Source organism: Coregonus clupeaformis, chromosome 26, assembly GCF_020615455.1.
Source record: "Coregonus clupeaformis isolate EN_2021a chromosome 26, ASM2061545v1, whole genome shotgun sequence".
NCBI lineage: Eukaryota > Metazoa > Chordata > Actinopteri > Salmoniformes > Salmonidae > Coregonus > Coregonus clupeaformis.
In genome coordinates this window covers 19,745,428-19,765,463 of record NC_059217.1, presented here as the reverse complement: position 1 = coordinate 19,765,463, position 20,036 = coordinate 19,745,428, and the positions used below count along the sequence as shown (strand labels likewise).

Below are 20,036 nucleotides of genomic sequence, written 5' to 3'. Positions count from 1 at the left end.
CCCACCCCACACACGCTCCCTTTGGATCCCGTTGCTGCCTCCCGCCTGTCGTCAGTCAGATTTGGCGGGAGTATGTCGCTCTCCTCAGAATCCTTTGCTGATTGGCCAGAACTCTTCTTCGTCAGTGGGGTTTCACGTGCGATTGGGATCCAATATTTATGGAGCATTATCGCCACCAACTGTACAGGGGTGACAAAAGGAAACTCCATACGATTAGAGGAGGAAAACTAAAACAAAACAAAAAGAACTTAACAAAAACGAACTCCTTAATTTCTTCCAGCTAACAACTGGAACTACACACTACTTATTTTGCTAAAATAATATAGAATATGGTTAAAGTTGGCAAGAATTTCCTTTCGTTTTCGGCATCAGAACTGCCTAATTCTCACTTGAAACATAGTTATAGTGTTTAGTAAGCTAACTACACATTCCAGAGTGAACTGTTCTCGCAATTTGTAGTCTGACATTTCAGATTTAGGTATGATAATTTCTCACAAAAAGTAGTTTGGATGTAGTGAACTACTTTTTCAAAGTAACTTTAGTTATTTAAACTACATGTTTCTTAATGGTAGCGTTAGTGTAGCTTAACTTCTTTCAGTGTGAAGTAATTGGCAGCTACCTCCCTGATCTTGAGTATTACATAATACACTATTTTTAAATAATGTGATTTATTACTCCAAACAAAATTAAGTAGATTCCACAATTTTTGCTCATGCTAATGTGTTCACGACACATTGGTGGGAGGGAGTTATGGAAGTTTGAAGAAATGAAGGAGTTAGTTTTCGTGTGAAGAAATGAAGGAGTTAGTTTTCGTGAAGTTATTTTTGTTTTGTTTTAGTTTTACGCCACTAATCGTATGGTTTCCTTTTGTCACCCCCAGTACAGTTGGTGGCGATAATGCTCCATAAATATTGGATCCCAATTGCCGTGAAACCCCAGCGTCGAAGAAGAGTTCTGGCCAATCAGCAAATGATTCTGAGGAGAGCGACATACTCCCGCCAAATCTGACTGACGACGGGCGGGAGGCTGCAACGGGATCCAAAGGGAGTGTGTGTGGGGTGGGGAAAGAATAACATTTAGCTACTTAGTCTTAAAAATAGTAAAATCCAGTCAACTTTATAGTATATTTTGCAGAATAACAGTGTTACTCTGGAAGACCTGTCAATATTGCTACATCATATGGTGTTGTTATATTGCAACTTTTTTCCGCACAAGGATATCAAAAGTGAGGGAAGTCTCTCGGATGGTGGCTGTTATGCTGGCGGCGGAAGATCAATCCGTGGACGGGCATTTAGCATCCACTCCACGGAGGAGAGGTAGCGACGATATGTTCTATTTTAACCTTTCAAATGTTTATGGAATTTAGTAATTTTTTTTATTTACCTTTCAGTTTGCCTATGGCCACATAGTCAACACCAACTTCTGTCTTAATACGTTAGCTAGCTACTATAACTAGCTAACGTTAGCTAACACGTCAAAGAAAGGTTAACTACAGTAACTGTTAGATAGCTAACGTTAGCGAATTTACGTTTTTATTATCCAGCCCCTCATAACATTTCCAAGCAAGTAGTGAAGTGTAAAATTAGCGTTTATGTACACTTGAAGTTCAAGCTAGCTTGTATAGCTAGAAGATCAATCTAACGTTACTGTAGTTAGCTAACGTTCTTCTTTATAGTTAACTATTCGTCAGCTAGCTAACTTAGCTTGTAAGGTTAACACCAATTCTAGCTAGTTAACTAGCTAACTTAGCTAGCTAGTTAGAATTGGTGTTAACCTTGCCAGCCTGCTTCTAGCTAGACACCCCCATGGCCTTCAGCTAACTGACGTTAGCTAGTAAGCTAATATGCACCGAAATGATTAAACAGTGGTTTTGCTGACCAGTTTGTTGATAGTCGGAAAATATCATTTCCGTTAGACATGAGTCACAACATTGCCGGCTCGACAGCTATAACCATTGTACTGCTGCATTTACTGATAAAGTAAAAGTGCATTGAAAAACTAAGTCCATCAAACGGTAACTGAGTGATGAGGGGAGGATGGTTGTAGGATTGTTATCTTATCTCCCTCGCTTTGTTTTGGTTACAGGTATGGATGGCAAAGTCAAACCCAGCAATGCCAACAAGAAGCTTGTTCAGGGTAACTTTAACAAACGGAATTTGTTTATTTTACTTTGAGGCTAACCAATTTCTCTCCACCACTAGAGGTGTGAGTGTAGCCACAGCCGGGTCTTTGCACTGGGCTTCGATTGATTCACCGAATGGCGGGAGAGAAAAGCAAAAACCTCCATATACTTAGCCCAATCAGTTGTGCCATCGTCTCGTAGCTTTTACAATTTGATTAAACATATTTGATTTGCAGTGATAGTCCCATTTACTTGTTAAGTGGCAAGTCTAGATAACTTACTCGCTTCCTAGTTGACTGACATGTATTTATTATTACAGATCATTCCTTAAATAACCTGGATGCATTTGTTAAACTAACCATATGAGTAAACTAAGGACTAGCCTATAGCTTGAATACAATTGAGTGGGGGATAAAGCAATTAGTGTTTAAGTCATACAGTGTTGTGACTCTTTTTGTGGTAGTCCTTTGATTTTGAACATATGAAGGTACTGCACATAATTATTTGTTTTAGTGACAGAGTTGTGCAGCAATTAAAGTGACGCAACTTGTTTGCAACTGGAACTATTGCTGCATTGAAAAACAGTTGTGTGGTTGGTTGTGTGATTGTTATCTTATCTCCTCACATTTTGGTTACAGGTATGGATGGCAAAGTCAAACCCAGCAATGCCAACAAGAAGCTTGTTCAGGGTAAGTGAACCTCGGGTGTTTTGAATGCATATTACCTCCGTATACTATTTGCTGGATTTCCACTCGACCTATGTCACAACTCCCCTTACCTGGCAATAGATAACAGTAAAACTCCAGCCAACATGTTAAAGGTCAAAGGTGATGCAAAATCTCCTAAATGTATGTTTTTAAACTGTAGTGCTTTGTGTTAAATTGTAATTATGGCTGAAATATTGTGTGCTGCTATTTTGGCCAGGTCTCTCTTCTATAATAGATTTCTAATCTCAATGAGACTAACCTGGTAAAATAAACAATTAGATGCTTTTATTTTGCTAAAGGAGACTGATGATACATAATAACATAATGCTATCAAACTATTATAAATAATTCAGAGATTCTCATTTAGTAAATTATATTACAATGAATCAAATTATTTAATTAATTGTCTTTGCTTTCGTTGTTTTCCCAAATACTTAAAAGATAAATGGATTTAGTCCAACTTAAAATCAGTGATAATAAAAAGTATTTTCTCCTCAGCTCGCCTTCCATTTAAGCGTCTGAACCCAGAGCCCAAAGAGACCAGTGAACCCAAAAGAACTTGTGCCCTTCCCCGCCCACAGCCTGGGCTCTCAGATGGGGAGAATGAATCTGAGAGTTCCCCGCTACCCATGCGTCACGGACCAGCACTGGTTAACGGCCGCGGACCCCTGGATGGATTCATGAGTCACAGCAGCCAAACTTCCCCTGCCAAAATAATAGTTGTTGATCTCACTGAGGGCTCTAATTCAACAGACCCTCTAAAGCAGCAACCTGCGACACCCATTTCTGCCTTGTGTCCTCCCACACAAAACAACCACCTGAGCAAAACTCTGAGTGCTGTAACGGCCACCAAAACAGATCACACTGCCACAACAGGGCCCTTAGACTGCAAGGTGGGGGGTGAACAGGATGGCAAACTGGGGGGTGAACAGGATGGGGAGAAGGACGGGGAGGACACTGCATCCGTCTCACAGCTAGATACCACACAGGGATCTGACACAGAGGAGGAGGAAGATGAAGCGGAGGAGGAAGAAGAAGAGTCGGTCAAGGCTGATATGTCCAGTCATGGAAATGGGTCCATGCTGTCTCCTTCATCCACCAGCTCTCTGTCAGCGGCCGAGAGCTCCCCAGAGGCTGCCAAGACGGAGAACAATCCTACTGTCACGGTGAGTACCGACTCGCAATCAGATTCAATAAACATTCAATGTCTGTCATCAGTGATCTTTGTGTAAATGTACACATCAGAAAGCTATGTTACCTTTCTTCTCTTTCCAGGAGCCAAATACCACCCCTAAAATAGAGCAGAAAACAGTGAAAAGATGCTCTATAAAGGTATAATGAGCTGCAATAGATCACTTCTGTATTTCACTACTAATTGGCAAAATTTTGCATCCCAATGCCTATTTAAATATCTACATCTAAATACTTATCTGAAGCTGAATTTGTTATTTCCTCTCTTCATAGAGTTTGCAGGAGCAAGAGGAGAGGCTACGCCAGCGCCAAGAGAGAGAGCGGCAGCGGGAGGAGGCTAAAGCCGTTAAAGAGAAGAAGAAAGAGGAGGCTCGCAAACTGAAAGAGGAGAGGGAGAAGGAAAGAAAGGAGAAAAGGGAGAAAGAAGAGCATGAAAAAAGAGAGAAAAAAGGAAAAGAGGAAATGGAAAAAGCAGAGAAATTAAGAGCGAAAGAGGAGCAACGCAAATCGAAGCAAGAGTGAGTGTTGCTTGATCAAAAACCCCCTAGAGCTACAGATCTGAAATGTCTTGTTACTTTTATATTGACTTGACTGGAAACATTTGATTGATTTTTTTTTTATTAATGCAAATGTAATCCTTGCAATTGACAAACGTGATATAATTTCCCCCAGGGCAAAACTTGAAGACAAGAGAAAGAAAGAGGAGGAGAAACGGTTGAAAGAAGAAAAGGATGTGAGTTGATCATTTTTTGCTGAGGGATTTTTCTATTCTTTAAACCTAAATGTAATGTCTGACACTGACATTTGACGCTTGACAATTGCCATGTCATTGTAATAGACCTGATAATACATCTGAAAATGTTATATTCAGAGGCTCAAAGCAGAGAAAGCAGAGATCACACGATTCCTACAGAAACCGAAGACTACTCAGCAGGTCACTAAGGCAAGACACCTCTGACTGGATTGAAAAAGAAAACAACATCTCAATCACAAAATAGTGGCATGTGAATTTAATCTATAACTTTCCTTCCTTCTGTCTCTCACACCTCAGACCCTTGTGTCTGCCTGTGGAAAGTTTGCTCCGTTTGAGATAAAGGAGCACATGTGTCTGGCACCACTAACCCGGGTCCAGTGTGAGGAGGCAGTCCTGGAGGAACTGGACCGGTACCTGGCTAAACCTGATGGAAGCCTGGATGGCCTGAGGGACTGGACCAGAAATAAGCCCCGCAGATCAGGCCCAACCAAGCCCAGAATCACAGACTCTATGAGGTGAGCATCACACCCTAAAAATCACAATTGTTGGGTGGCCGTGATGGCAACAATAGGTGACTTGAATGACTGAACGCTTGACATTTTGTGAAACTACAAAGAATGCGCGATTCCTACTGTAAAGAGGCTGTTTCTACACTGAAAAAGATATATAAACGCAACATGTAAAGTGTAGGTTTCATGAGCTGAAATAAAAGATCCCAGAAATTTTCCATACGCACAAAAAGCTTATTTCTCTCAAATTGTGTGCACAAATGTTTACCTCCCTGTTAGTGAGCAAGATCAGATAATCCATCCACCTGACAGGTGTGGCATATCAAGAAGCTGATTAAACAGCATGATCATTACACAGGTGCACCTTGTGCTGGGGACAATAAAAGACCACTCTAAAATGTGCAGTTTTGTCACACAACACAATGCCACAGATGTCTCAAGTTTTGAGGGAGTCACCTGTGGGATCGTCTGAGACCAGCCACCCGGACAGCTGAGGAAGCTGTGGATTTACACAACCAAATAATTTCTGCACAAACTGTCAGAAACCATCTCGGGGATGCTCATCTGCGCGCTCCAGGGTCTTGACCTGACTGCAGTTCGGCGTCGTAACCGACTTCAGTGGGCTCACCTTCGATGGCCACTGGTACGCTGGAGAAGTGTGCTCTTCACGGATGAATCCTGGTTTCAACTGTACCGGGCAGATGGTGTGTATGGCGTCGTGTGGGCGAGCGGTTTGCTGATGTCAACGTTGTGAACAGATTGCCCAATGATGGGGTTATATGGTATGGGTAGGCATTAACTATGGACAACAAACACAATTGTATTTTATCGATGGCAATTTGAATGCACAGAGATACCGTGACTAGATCCTGAGGCCCATTGTCATGCCATTCATCCACTGCCATCACCTCATTTTTCAGCATGATAATGCACGGCCCCATGTCACAAGGATCTGTGCACAATTCCTGGAAGCTGAATGTCCCAGTTCTTCCATGGCCTGCATACTCACCAGACATGTCTGTAAGTCGCTCTGGATAAGAGCGTCTGCTAAATGACTAAATAAAAATAAAATAAATAATGTCACCCATTGAGCAAGTTTGGGATGCTCTGGATGGACGTTTATGACAGCGTGTTCCAGTTCCACCCAATATCCAGCAACTTCGCACAGCCATTGAAGAGGAGTGGGACAACATTTCACAGGCTACAATCAGCCTGATCAACTTTATGCAAAGGAGATGTTGCGCTGCATGAGGCAAATGGTGGTCACACCAGATGCGGACAGGTTTTCTGATCCACACCCTTACCCTTTTAAGGTATCTGTGACCAACAGATGCATATCTGTATTGCGGTGTATATCTGTATTGCCGGTCATGTGAAATCCATAGATTAGGGCCTAATAAATGTATTTCAATTGACTGATTTCCTTATATGAACTCAATATAGTCTTTGAAATTGTTGCGATTACATTTTTGTTCAGTGTATGTATCCTCCTATAGTCTTTTTGGCCCCTCTCTCTGTTCTCTGCATAGGGAGTGTATAGTTATAGTTAAAGGGCCTAAACCGGACGGTGTGCCTGACCGTCAGCGATACGGCCGCATGAAGCTCCTTCAGTTCCGTGAGAACTACCGGCCTGCCTACTGGGGCACGTGGAGCAAAAAGAGCCCCCACATCTCCCCACGTTACCCTCTCAGACAGGACAAGGTAAGGCTTCCCTCATTCTCTGACCATGATCCTTTTCAAGCCTTTCACTTCTTTATGTCTTAGTTTCTGCCATATTGCTCTCACTATCCCTGCCATATCCAATTTGTCAAGTGAGTGAAGAATGTGTTCTGGTGGTGACATCAGTTGCACTGTGACTTCCATGTTTGAGTTTTCTATGTATGACAAAAGTTTGTGTTCTCGCTAGGACCTGTTGGATTATGAGGTGGACAGTGATGAGGAGTGGGAGGAGGAGGAGCCAGGAGAGTCCCTGTCACACAGTGAAGGGGTAGGTCTCTCTTAAATACTCTTCTGTCACAGCTTCTGATGCTCTGCTGTTCTGTTTGATATTAAGATTTGCTCATCTTTTTTGGGGGGGGGGCTCGGTCGGGGTCTCAACTTACTGTTCAGAGTTAGAATAATAGAATACACGATGTGCAATTTCGAAATTTGGTTGTGCATCAGCAGTCACTTAATTAGCCCATGTCAGCTATTTTTATTTATTTATTGGTACGTTAGTCGAGTGGCCAGCTATCTAAACTTGTAGTAAGCATGGTCGAATTACCGACCGGGGTTGGGCCCATTGATCATCAGTTATCATATAAAATTATCTTGGCTGTCAATAGGTGGGCCGCAAGGTTGGGGGATGGATGTGGGTAGGCAGACCCACTGCGGCCCTTCATGAATTCAATTTATTTGTGGCCCCCACCCCAATCAATGTTGCCCATCCCTGACTAAACTGACTCTTTTGTTGTTTTTGCAGGAGGATAATGATGAGGGAGGTGAAAATGACGACGACGATGAGGATGGTTTCTTTGTACCACATGGTTACTTATCAGACGGGGAGGGGGCATTGGAGGAGGAAGAGGTACATTCAATTGCCCTACAATCCGTATGCATGCCTCATTCATTTTCTTTACTGTTCTTTTCCGGTGGACTGGTTTGACTAATAATGGATATATAATTTAAGTTCTTAAAGTGCTTTACATTATAAGGGGTGGATACCTTATCTACTACCAATGTTGAGCACTCACCTTAATTGCTCCTATCTCTGTGACGTGATTCAAGGAGGGTGGCGACCCAGAGAAGCAGAAGGTTCGTCAGAAGCTGAAGGCCCGGGAGTGGGACGAGCTGATGGCCAAGAAGAAGGTGAAGGTGCTGGAGGCGGTGGTGAGAGGCTGTGTGTGGGAGGGAGAGGGTCCCCCTCTGGAACTCTTCCAGCAATTTGCTGTGTGCCTGGTAGAACCCCTGCCAAAGCCGCAGCCCACCACCCCAGAGGACAACGTACAGAAACTACAACAGAAACTACAAGAAGATGAGCAGCGTGAGTACATTCTTATGTCTGGGGGAATATAATGCAGATACAGTGGCTTGCGAAAGTATTCACCCCCCTTGGCATTTTTCCTATTTTGTTGCCTTACAATCTGGAATGAAAGTGGATTTTTTGTGGGTTTGTATCATTTGATTTACACAACATGCCTACCACTTTGAAGATGTAAAATATTTTTTTGTGTGAAACAAACAAGAAATACGATTTAAAAAACAGAACTTCAGCGTGCATAACTATTCACCCCCCAAAGTCAATACTTTTAGAGCCACCTTTTGCAGCAATTACAGCTGCAAGTCTCTTGTGGTATGTCTCTATAAGCTTGGCATATCTAGCTACTGGGATTTTTGGCCATTCTTCAAGGCAAAACTGCTCCAGCTCCTTCAAGTTGGATGGGTTCCGTTGGTGTACAGCAATCTTTAAGTCATACTACATATTCTCAATTGGATTGAGGTCTGGGCTTTGACTAGGCCATTCCAAGACATTTAAATGTTTCCCCTTAAACCATTCGAGTGTTGCTTTAGCAGTATGCTTAGGGTCATTGTCCTGCTGGAAGGTGAACCTCCGTCCCAGTCTCAAATCTCTGGAAGACTGAAACAGGTTTCCCTCAATAATTTCCCTGTATTTAGCGCCATCCATCATTCCTTCTATTCTGACCAGTTTCCCAGTCCCTGCCGATGGGGAAAAACATCCCCACAGCATGATGCTGCCACCACCATGCTTCACTGTGGGGATGGTGTTCTCGGGGTGATGAGAGGTGTTGGGTTTGCGCCAGACACAGCGTTTTCCTTGATTGCCAAAAAGCTCAATTTCAGTCTCACCTGACCAGAGTATCTTCTTCCATATGTTTGGGGAGTCTCCCACATGCCTTTTGCAAACACCAAATGTGTTTGCTTTTTTTTTTCTTTAAGCAATGGCTTTTTTCTGGCCACTCTTCTGTAAAGCCCAGCTCTGTGGAGTGTACGGCTTAAAGTGGTCCTATGGACAGATACTCCAATCGCCGCTGTGGAGCTTTGCAGCTCCTTCAGGGTTACCTTTGGTCTCTTTGTTGCCTCTCTGATTAATGCCCTCCTTGCCTGGTCCCCCTGGCTGAGGGAAGGAGGTTCTCACCCAAGATTTGACGGTACATGGCCCCATCCATCGTCCCTTTGATGCGGTGAAGTTGTCCTGTCCCCTTAGCAGAAAAACACCCCCAAAGCATAATTTTTCAACCTCCATGTTTGACGGTGGGGATGGTGTTCTTGGGGTCGTAGGCAGCATTCCTCCTCCTCCAAACACGGCGAGTTGATGCCAAAGAGCTCCATTTTGGTCTCATCTGACCACAACACTTTCACCCAGTTCTCCTCTGAATCGTTCAGATTCATATACAGACGGGCCTGTATATGTGCTTTCTTGAGCAGGGTGACCTCGGTCTGGGGCTCCATGCAAGATCTCACCTCGTGGGGAATCAATGATCATGAGGAAGGTGAGGGATCAGCCCAGAACTACACGGCAGGACCTGGTCAATGACCTGAAGAGAGCTGGGTCCACAGTCTCAAAGAAAACCATTAGTAACACACTACGCCGTCATGGATTAAAATCCTGCAGCGCACGCAAGGTCCCGCTGCTCAAGCCAGCGAATGTCCAGGCCCGTCTGAAGTTTGCCAGTGACCATCTGGATGATCCAGAGGAGGAATGGGAGAAGGTAATGTGGTCTGATGAGACAAGAATATAGCTTTTTGGTCTAAACTCCACTCGCTGTGTTTGGAGGAAGAAGAAGGATGAGTACAACCCCAAGAACACCATCCCAACCGTGAAGCATGGAGGTGGAAACATCATTCTTTGGGGATGCTTTTCTGCAAAGGGGACAGGATGACTGCACCGTATTGAGGGGAGGATGGATGGGGCCATGTATCGCGAGATCTTGGCCAACAACCTCCTTCCCTCAGTAAGAGCATTGAAGATGGGTCGTGGCTGGGTCTTCCAGCATGACAACGACCCGAAACACACAGCCAGGGCAACTAAGGAGTGGCTCCGTAAGAAGCATCTCAAGGTCCTGGAGTGGCCTAGCCAGTCTCCAGACCTGAACCCAATAGAAAATCTTTGGAGGGGAGCTGAAAGTCCGTATTGCCCAGCGACAGCCCCCGAAACCTGAAGGATCTGGAGAAGGTCTGTATGGAGGAGTGGGCCAAAATCCCTGCTGTAGTGTGTGCAAACCTGGTCAAGACCTACGGGAAACGTATGATCTCTGTAATTGCAAACAAAGGTTTCTGTACCAAATATTAAGTTCTGCTTTTCTGATGTATCAAATACTTTTGTCATGCAATAAAATGCAAATTAATTACTTAAAAATCATACAATGTGATTTTCTGGATTTTTGTTTTAGATTCCGTCTCTCACAGTTGAAGTGTACCTATGATAAAAATTACAGACCTCTACATGCTTTGTAAGTAGGAAAACCTGCAAAATCGGCAGTGTATCAAATACTTGTTTTCCCCACTGTATATACATACATATACAGTGGGGGAAAAAAGTATTTAGTCAGCCACCAATTGTGCAAGTTCTCCCACTTAAAAAGATGAGAGGCCTGTAATTTTCATCATAGGTACACGTCAACTATGACAGACAAAATGAGGGGAAAGAAATCCAGAAAATCACATTGTAGGATTTTTTATGAATTTATTTGCAAATTATGGTGGAAAATAAGTATATGGTCACCTACAAACAAGCAAGATTTCTGGCTCTCACAGACCTGTAACTTCTTCTTTAAGAGGCTCCTCTGTCCTCCACTCGTTACCTGTATTAATGGCACCTGTTTGAACTTGTTATCAGTATAAAAGACACCTGTCCACAACCTCAAACAGTCACACTCCAAACTCCACTATGGCCAAGACCAAAGAGCTGTCAAAGGACACCAGAAACAAAATTGTAGACCTGCACCAGGCTGGGAAGACTGAATCTGCAATAGGTAAGCAGCTTGGTTTGAAGAAATCAACTATGGGAACAATTATTAGGAAATGGAAGACATACAAGAACACTGATAATCTCCCTCGATCTGGGGCTCCACGCAAGATCTCACCCCGTGGGGTCAAAATGATCACAAGAACGGTGAGAAAAAATCCCAGAACCACACGGGGGGACGTAGTGAATGACCTGCAGAGAGCTGGGACCAAAGTAACAAAGCCTACCATCAGTAACACACTACGCCGCCAGGGACTCAAATCCTGCAGTGCCAGACATGTCCCCCTGCTTAAGCCAGTACATGTCCAGGCCCGTCTGAAGTTTGCTAGAGTGCATTTGGATGATCCAGAAGAGGATTGGGAGAATGTCATATGGTCAAATGAAACCAAAATATAACTTTTTGGTAAAAACTCAACTCGTTGTGTTTGGAGGACAAAGAATGCTGAGTTGCATCCAAAGAACACCATACCTACTGTGAAGCATGGGGGTGGAAACATCATGCTTTGGGGCTGTTTTTCTGCAAAGGGACCAGGACGACTGATCCGTGTAAAGGAAATAATGAATGGGGCCATGTATCGTGAGATTTTGAGTGAAAACCTCCTTCCATCAGCAAGGGCATTGAAGATGAAACGTGGCTGGGTCTTTCAGCATGACAATGATCCCAAACACACCGCCCGGGCAACGAAGGAGTGGCTTCGTAAGAAACATTTCAAGGTCCTGGAGTGGCCTAGCCAGTCTCCAGATCTCAACCCCATAGAAAATCTTTGGAGGGAGTTGAAAGTCCGTGTTGCCCAGCGACAGCCCCAAAACATCACTGCTCTAGAGGAGATCTGCATGGAGGAATGGGCCAAAATTAAATCAAATCAAATTGTATTGGTCACATGCGCCGAATACAACAGGTGCAGTGAAATGCTTACTTACAGCCCTTAACCAACAGTGCATTTATTTTTAACAAAAAAAGTAAAAATAAAACAACAACAAAAAAAGCGTTGAGAAAAAAGAGCAGAAGTAAAATAAAATAACAGTAGGGAGGCTATATATACAGGGGGTACCGGTGCAGAGTCAATGTGCGGGGGGCACCGGCTAGTTGAGATAGTTGAAGTAATATGTACATGTTGGTAGAGTTAAAGTGACTATGCATAAATAATTAACAGAGTAGCAGCAGCGTAAAAAGGATGGGGTGGGGGGCAGTGCAAATAGTCCGGTAGCCATGATTAGCTGTTCAGGAGTCTTATGGCTTGGGGGTAGAAGCTGTTGAGAAGTCTTTTGGACCTAGACTTGGCACTCCGGTACCGCTTGGCCGTGCGGTAGCAGGGAGAACAGTCTATGACTAGGGTGGCTGGAGTCTTTGACAATTTTGAGGGCCTTCCTCTGACACCGCCTGGTATAGAGGTCCTGGATGGCAGGAAGCTTGGCCCCAGTGATGTACTGGGCCGTACGCACTACCCTCTGTAGTGCCTTGCGGTCGGAGGCCAAGCAGTTGCCATACCAGGCGGTGATGCAACCAGTCAGGATGCTCTCGATGGTGCAGCTGTAGAAGTTTTTGAGGATCTGAGGACCCATGCCAAATATTTTCAGTCTCCTGAGGGGGAATAGGCTTTGTCGTGCCCTCTTCACGACTGTCTTGGTGTGTTTGGACCATGATAGTTCGTTGGTGATGTGGACACCAAGGAACTTGAAGCTCTCAACCTGTTCCACTACAGCCCCGTCGATGAGAATGGGGGCGTGCTCAGTCCTCTTTTTTTTCCTGTAGTCCACAATCATCTCCTTTGTCTTGGTCACATTGAGGGAGAGGTTGTTATTCTGGCACCACACGGCCAGGTCTCGGACCTCCTCCCTATAGGCTGTCTCATCGTTGTCGGTGATCAGGCCTACCACTGTTGTGTCGTCGGCAAACTTAATGATGGTGTTGGAGTCGTGCCTGGCAATGCAGTCATGGGTGAACAGAGAGTACAGGAGGGGACTGCGCACGCACCCCTGAGGGGCCCCCGTGTTGAGGATCAGTGTGGCAGATGTGTTGTTACCTACCCGTACCACCTGGGGGCGGCCCATCAGGAAGTCCAGGATCCAGTTGCAGAGGGAGGTGTTTAGTCCCAGGATCCTTAGCTTAGTGATGAGGTTAGAGGGCACTATGGTGTTGAATGCTGAGCTGTAGTCAATGAATAGCATTCTCACGTAGGTGTTCCTCTTGTCCAGGTGGGAAAGGGCAGTGTGGAGTGTAATAGAGATTGCATCATCTGTGGATCTGTTGGGGCGGTATGCAAATTGGAGTGGGTCTAGGGTTTCTGTGATAATGCTGTTGATGTGAGCCATGACCAGCCTTTCAAAGCACTTCATGGCTAAAGACGTCAGTGCTACGGGTCGGTAGTCATTTAGGCAGGTTATCTTAGAGTCCTTGGGCACGGGGACTAGGGTGGTCTGCTTGAAACATGTTGGTATTACAGACTCAGTCAGGGACATGTTGAAAATGTCAGTGAAGACACTTGCCAGTTGGTCAGCACATGCTCGGAGTACACGTCCTGGTAATCCGTCTGGCCCTGCGGCCTTGTGAATGTTGACCTGCTTAAAAGTCTTACTCATATCAGCTACGGAGAGCGTGATCACATAGTCATCCGGAACAGCTGGTGCTCTCATGCATGCTTCAGTGTTGCTTGCCTCGACGCGAGCATAGAAGTGGTTTAGCTCGTCTGGTAGGCTTGTGTCACTGGGCAGCTCGCGGCTGTGCTTCCCTTTGTAGTCTGTAATAGTTTTCAAGCCCTGCCACATCCGACGAGCGTCAGAGCCAGTGTAGTACGATTCAATCTTAGTTCTGTATTGACTCTTTGCCTGTTTGATGGTTCGTCGGAGGGCATAGCGGGATTTCTTATAAGCGTCCGGGTTAGAGTCCCGTTCCTTGAAAGCGGCAGCTCTACCCTTTAGCTCAGTGCGGATGTTTCCTGTAATCCATGGCTTCTGGTTGGGGGTATGTACGTACGGTCACTGTGGGGGACGACATCATCGATGCACTTATTGATGAAGCCAGTGACTGATGTGGTGTACTCCTCAATGCTGTCTGAAGAATCCCGGAACATGTTCCAGTCTGTGCTAGCAAAACAGTCCTGTAGCTTAGCATCTGCGTCATCTGACCACTTTTTTTATTAACCGAGTCACTGGTGCTTCCTGCTTTAGTTTTTGCTTATAAGCAGGAATCAGGAGGATAGAGTCCATTGCTCTTGTATTTTTTCCCCAAGCAGGTCTCTTCTTCTTATTGGTGACCTTTAGTAGTGGTTTCTTTGCAGCAATTTGACCATGAAGGCCTGATCCACACAGTCCCCTCTGAACAGTTGACATTGAGATGTGTCTGTGACTTGAACTCTGAAGCATTTATTTGGGCTGCAATTTCTGAGTCTGGTAACTCTAATGAACTTATCCTCTGTAGCAGAGGTAACTCTGGGTCTTCCTTTCCTGTGGTGGTCCTCATGAGAGCCAGTTTCATCATAGCGCTTGATGGTTTTTGCAACTGCACTTGAAGAAGCTTTCAAAGTTCTTGAAATTTTCCGTATTGACGGACCTTCATGTCTTAAAGTAATGAAGGACTGTCCTTTCTCTTTGCTTATTTGAGCTGTTCTTGCCACAATATGGACTTGGTCTTTTGCCAAATAGGGCTATCTTCTGTATACCACCCCTACCTTGTCACAACACAACTGATTGGCTGAAACGCATTAAGAAGGAAAGAAATTCCACAAATTAACTTTTAACAAGGCACACCAGCCAACAAGTGCTCAGCATATGTGGGAACTCCTTCAAGACTGTTGGAAAAGCATTCCAGGTGAAGCTGGTTGAGAGAATAACAAGAGTGTGCAAAGCTGTCGTCAAGGCAAAGGGTGGCTATTTGAAATATATATATATTTTGAGTTTAACACTGTTTTTGGTTACTACATGATTCCATATGTGTTATTTCATAGTTTTGATGTCTTCACTATTATTCTACAATGTAAAAAAATAAAGAAAAACCCTTGAATGAGTAGGTGTGTCCAAACTTTTGACTAGTAGAGTATATTTACACTAAAATCTACGTTTTGATTGTGGAGATTGACTTAACACCCAAGACCAACATGTGATTCATCTGCACTCATCATGCTGCATCGAGCGAGCTAAATCGAGCACACCAACTATTTCACATCACGCGTGGAGATGAAGAAAAGAGAGAACATACGCAGATGTGGTTGTTTTTATAAAAATCTGGTAATGTTTCGCCAAGAATCATGTAAACAGTTACGAAGGGAGACTTTCAAAACTGGATTGAGTGAAGTAGCAACAAATGTGCTTAATGATTATGAGCTCTGTCTGTCACCCGTACGCAATTACTTAGGCCTAAAACAAGAGCATGGAGCCCTACACAAGTTTGCTAAAGTACTGTATACATTTTCGTCTAATAGTTAGTCTATTTACTTACTTTTGAATTTGTAGCTCTCTGTTAGAAGTGTGCTTTTTGTGAACAATTGACTGTCCTTTCTGACAAAATTATGCTGGAATTGAGCCTGGCAGAATTGAACCAAATTGGTGATTGGTTGACGATATGACACATTGGCCTACGTCTTTTTTCAGTTGCATTGTGCAGAATATCAGAGCTTTCATCCAGTTGGAGTAGTGTTTAACCTCATCAGATCTTATCATTATGACCGCAAAAAATATGTGTTGGAATGCAATGAATGTCAAATCTGATCAAATGAATGGGAAGTCTGAAATATGGTATACGGTTTTTTTTTTTTTGTAAATGTGTCAGGAATCTTGAAAAGGGGCTGAAATACAGGACTGCCCCAGGAGGTTCTTTGCCATGAGGTGCCATGTTGAACTTCCAGTGACCAGTATGAGGGAGTGTGAGAGCGATGACACCAAATTTAACACACCTGCTCCCCATTCACACCTGAGACCTTGTAACACTAACGAGTCACATGACACCGGGGAGGGAAAATGGCTAATTGGGCCCAATTTGGACATTTTCACTTAGGGGTGTACTCACTTTTGTTGCCAGCGGTTTAGACATTAATGGCTGTGTGTTGAGTTATTTTGAGGGGACAGCAAATTTACACTGTTATACAAGCTGTACACTCACTACTTTACATTGTAGCAAAGTGTCATTTCTTCAGTGTTGTCACATGAAAAGATATACTCAAATATTTGCAAAAATGTGAGGGGTGTACTAACTTTTGTGAGATACTGTATATGATCATATTGGATGCAGCCTTTTGCCCAAACCTGACATGAATAGGCCTAGATGTAGAATGTGTTTTCAAACACCTTCCCATTTCCCATACCATATCTTCAGTGCTGTCCCAGTTGCTGCCACTGCTCCATGGAAATGTGAACAGCAATAAGGTGATCATCACAGAGTTCCAGGAGTTTTGTCGCCAGAAATTGACCTTGTCTATCTCCAGCCCCCAGAACTCGGGAGACATCCCCACCAGGTAACTCTAAACATTTGCTATTTTACATGATGAGTAAATTATATATAGTCACTATTAAACGTATATTATAAACTGGGTTGTTCGAGCCCTGAATGATGATTGGCTAACTGCCGTGGAATATCAGACCACATACCATGGGTATGACAACATTTCTCTAATTATGTTGGTAACCAGTTTATAATCGCAATAAGGCACCTTTGTGGTATATGGCCAATATACCACGGCTAAGGGCTGTATCCAAGCACTCCACGTTGCGTCGTTCCTAAGAACAGCCCTTAGCTGTGGTATATTGGCCATATACAGTGTCTTCGGAAAGTATTCAGATCCCTTGACTTTTTCCACATTTTGTTAGGTTACAGCCTTATTCTAACATTAAGTTGTTTTTTTCCCTCATCAATCTACACACAATACCCCTTAATGACAAATCAAAAATAGGTATTTATAGTATTTGGCAAATGTATTTTAAAATAAAAAACGGAATTACCTTATTTACATAAGTATTCAGACCCTTTGCTATGAGACTCGAAATTGAGCTCAGGTACCAAAAATGTCTGTAGCATTGAAGTTCCCCAAGAACACAGTGGCCTCCATCATTCTTAAATGGAAGAAGTTTGGAACCACCAAGACTGGCCGCTCGGCCAAACTGAGCAATCGGGGGAGAAGGGCCTTGGTCAGGGAGGTGACCAAGAACCCGATGGTCACTCTGACAGAGCTCCAGAGTTCTCCTGTGGAGATGGGAGAACCTTCCAGAAGGACAACCATCTCTGCAGCACTCCACGAATCAGGCCTTTATGGTAGAGTGGCCAGACGGAAGCCACTCCTCAGTAAAAGGCACATGACAGCCCGCTTGGAGTTTGCCAAAAACCACCTAAAGGACTCTCAGACCATGAGAAACAAAATTCTCTGTTCTGATGAAACCAAGATTGAACTATTTGGCCTGAATGCCAAGTGTCACGTCTAGAGGAAACCTGGCACCATCCCTACGGTGAAGCATGGTGGTGGCAGCATCATGCTGTGGGGATATGTTTCTACGGCAGGGACTGGGAGACTAGTCAGGATCGAGGGAAATATGATCGGAGCAAAATACAGAGAGATCCTTGATGAAAACCTGCTCCAGAGCGCTCAGGACCTCAGACTGGGGCGAAGGTTCACCTTTCAACAGGACAACGACCCTAAGCACACAGCCAAGACAATGCAGGAGTGGCTTTGGGACAAGTCTCTGAATGTCCTTGAGTGGTCCAGCCAGAGCCGGACTTGAACGAGATCGAACATCTCTGGCGAGAACTGAAAATAGCTGTGCAGCGACGCTCCCCATCCAACCTGACAGAGCTTGAGAGGATCTGCAGAGAAGAATGGGAGAAACTCCCCAAATACAGGTGTGCCAAGCTTGTAGCGTCATACCCAAGAAGACTCAAGGCTGTAATCGCTGCCAAAGATGCTTCAACAAAGTAAAGGGTCTGAATACTTATGTAAATGTACTCTTTCAGTTTCTAAAACCCTGTTTTTGCTTTGTCATTATGGGGCGTAACAAAATGTGGAAAGAGTCAAGCAGTCTGAATACTTTCCGAATGCGCTGTACCACACCCCCTCGGGCCTTATTGCATAAGTAAATCATGTACAGGTGCAAATGCTATATTAAAGCGTTTTTGTTTTGTTTTCTTCATAACTGAGATGGTCTCCTTTTTCCTTTTACTCTAGGATCCGCCTGAAGCGCCTTATCAAGGGAAATGCCGTGTATGAGAAGCGCTCGGCCTACAGACGCTGCTGCTGGTACGTACACACAGAGGTCCTGGCTTGCTTCAGCCAGGAGGCTCTCCCTGTACCCTGCCAGTGGAACTACCTCACCTCTGGGGCCCATGTGTCCCGTGAAGAGGCCTCGGCGGCCATGGGCTCACAGGGCAACTTCCCAACCACCCCACAGACCTCCGCCACACTCTCGTCCTCCAACAAGAGGAAGAGTGCCGGCAGCATGTCCATCACCAAGTTCATGAAGAAGGCTTCTGACTCTGAGCAGGTAGGACAGTCTGATAAAGTATGTATATGAAGTACTTTTGCTCAGATCCTATTGCTAAGACCGCTGTGCATCAGATTTTCATGAGCACTCCTTTGTTCCAGGCTAATGCGATAGAGATGGATGGCTTCCAGGCAGACACAGAGGAGGATGAGGATGAAGCAGACTGTGTCATAATCAGCACACAGAAAGGTGAGACCTCAAAATAACTTTCATGAAGCAGATTGTTTGGCCCTGATGGACGCATAGTATTTGTTTTCCCTAGATATAAGGAAGAAGGGAGGTATTGACAGTGACACTAAATATGTCTTTCCCTGCAGGATCTTCCAGAAAGGATACCTCCTCCACAGAAAAAATGGAGGTGACCCCCTCTGATACAGCTGCTCTCCCCCTGCACCGGCCCATTCCCACCCCGGCCACCGCCTAAGAACTGCCCCCTGACTCTGGGGGTGTGTATTTGTGTCAGATAGAATCAGGTCTTCGCTCAAGATAACATTCTGTAGTGGCACACATGCCACCCACACAGTATTACTCCCCCCCCCTCCTCTCTAAGTACCAGACAATTGCCTGTAAAAATGAAAATGTCTGACCGAGAAACTTATTAGGACATGGTATATTTTGTTCCAATGCTCAACCATTTATTACTTGGTTCAGTTGGAGTGTCAGACATGTTTAAATGGGTGGCTTTGCTTGGTGAGGAGTGGAAGGTGGCTCAGACAGTCAAGGCTCTGCTACTATGGTAGATTGGGTGGACCAGTGCCCACTCTAGTAGTTGCCGTCTGCTAGACCATAGGCCCAGTGTCCTCCTTTTTTATATATATATATATATACACATTTGTTGTTAAAGAACATAATAATACTTGAACTGGTTGAATTAATTAAAAAATTATGATTTAATTGTACTGCACTTTTATGCCTTCCTCCTTGTTCCCCCCGTTTATCTGGATACCTTTATCAACATGCCACCACTCATCCTTTCTATTGAGAAATGTATGTTTTGTTAATGGGTTTCAATATGGCAGGTGCTGCTGTTTCTCAGGCTGCTAAACAGTGCTTATTGTACTATTCTAAACCTCAATGTTGTGTTCTTCTTAATAATGGTTTAGAGGTGGAATAGTGAATGGCTGTCCATTATTAAAAACGTTGCCGTTTGCCTTTCTTTTTTCAGTGGCAGAGACATTCAGAATGCTTTTCTGTCCCAACTGTTAGTTTTCAGGGATGATTAAAGGTCTCACAATGTGTCTTTAAATAAAAGCATTATTTAAACGTTAACATTCTTTTATGTGCATATACACTGAGGAAAGTTTTTTTGGGGGGGGGTGAAGCAAAA

General features: G+C 44.2%; 1 protein-coding gene across 1 annotated transcript; it reads left to right on the top strand.

Annotated features, from left to right (window-relative positions):
* The first annotated feature begins 1,007 nt into the window (after nt 1–1,007).
* On the top strand, nt 1,008–19,978 carry LOC121540330 (chromatin assembly factor 1 subunit A). Its single transcript, XM_041849121.2, has 16 exons — nt 1,008–1,316; nt 2,086–2,136; nt 3,328–3,995; nt 4,105–4,161; nt 4,294–4,538; nt 4,693–4,753; nt 4,892–4,944; nt 5,056–5,289; nt 6,813–6,984; nt 7,190–7,270; nt 7,745–7,849; nt 8,050–8,305; nt 16,557–16,695; nt 18,394–18,709; nt 18,811–18,898; nt 19,027–19,978. Exons 1-16 carry the CDS (start codon nt 1,244–1,246, stop codon nt 19,131–19,133), a joined length of 2,706 nt encoding a protein of 901 aa, XP_041705055.2. The 5' UTR covers nt 1,008–1,243; the 3' UTR covers nt 19,134–19,978.
* The last annotated feature ends 58 nt before the right edge of the window (nt 19,979–20,036 follow it).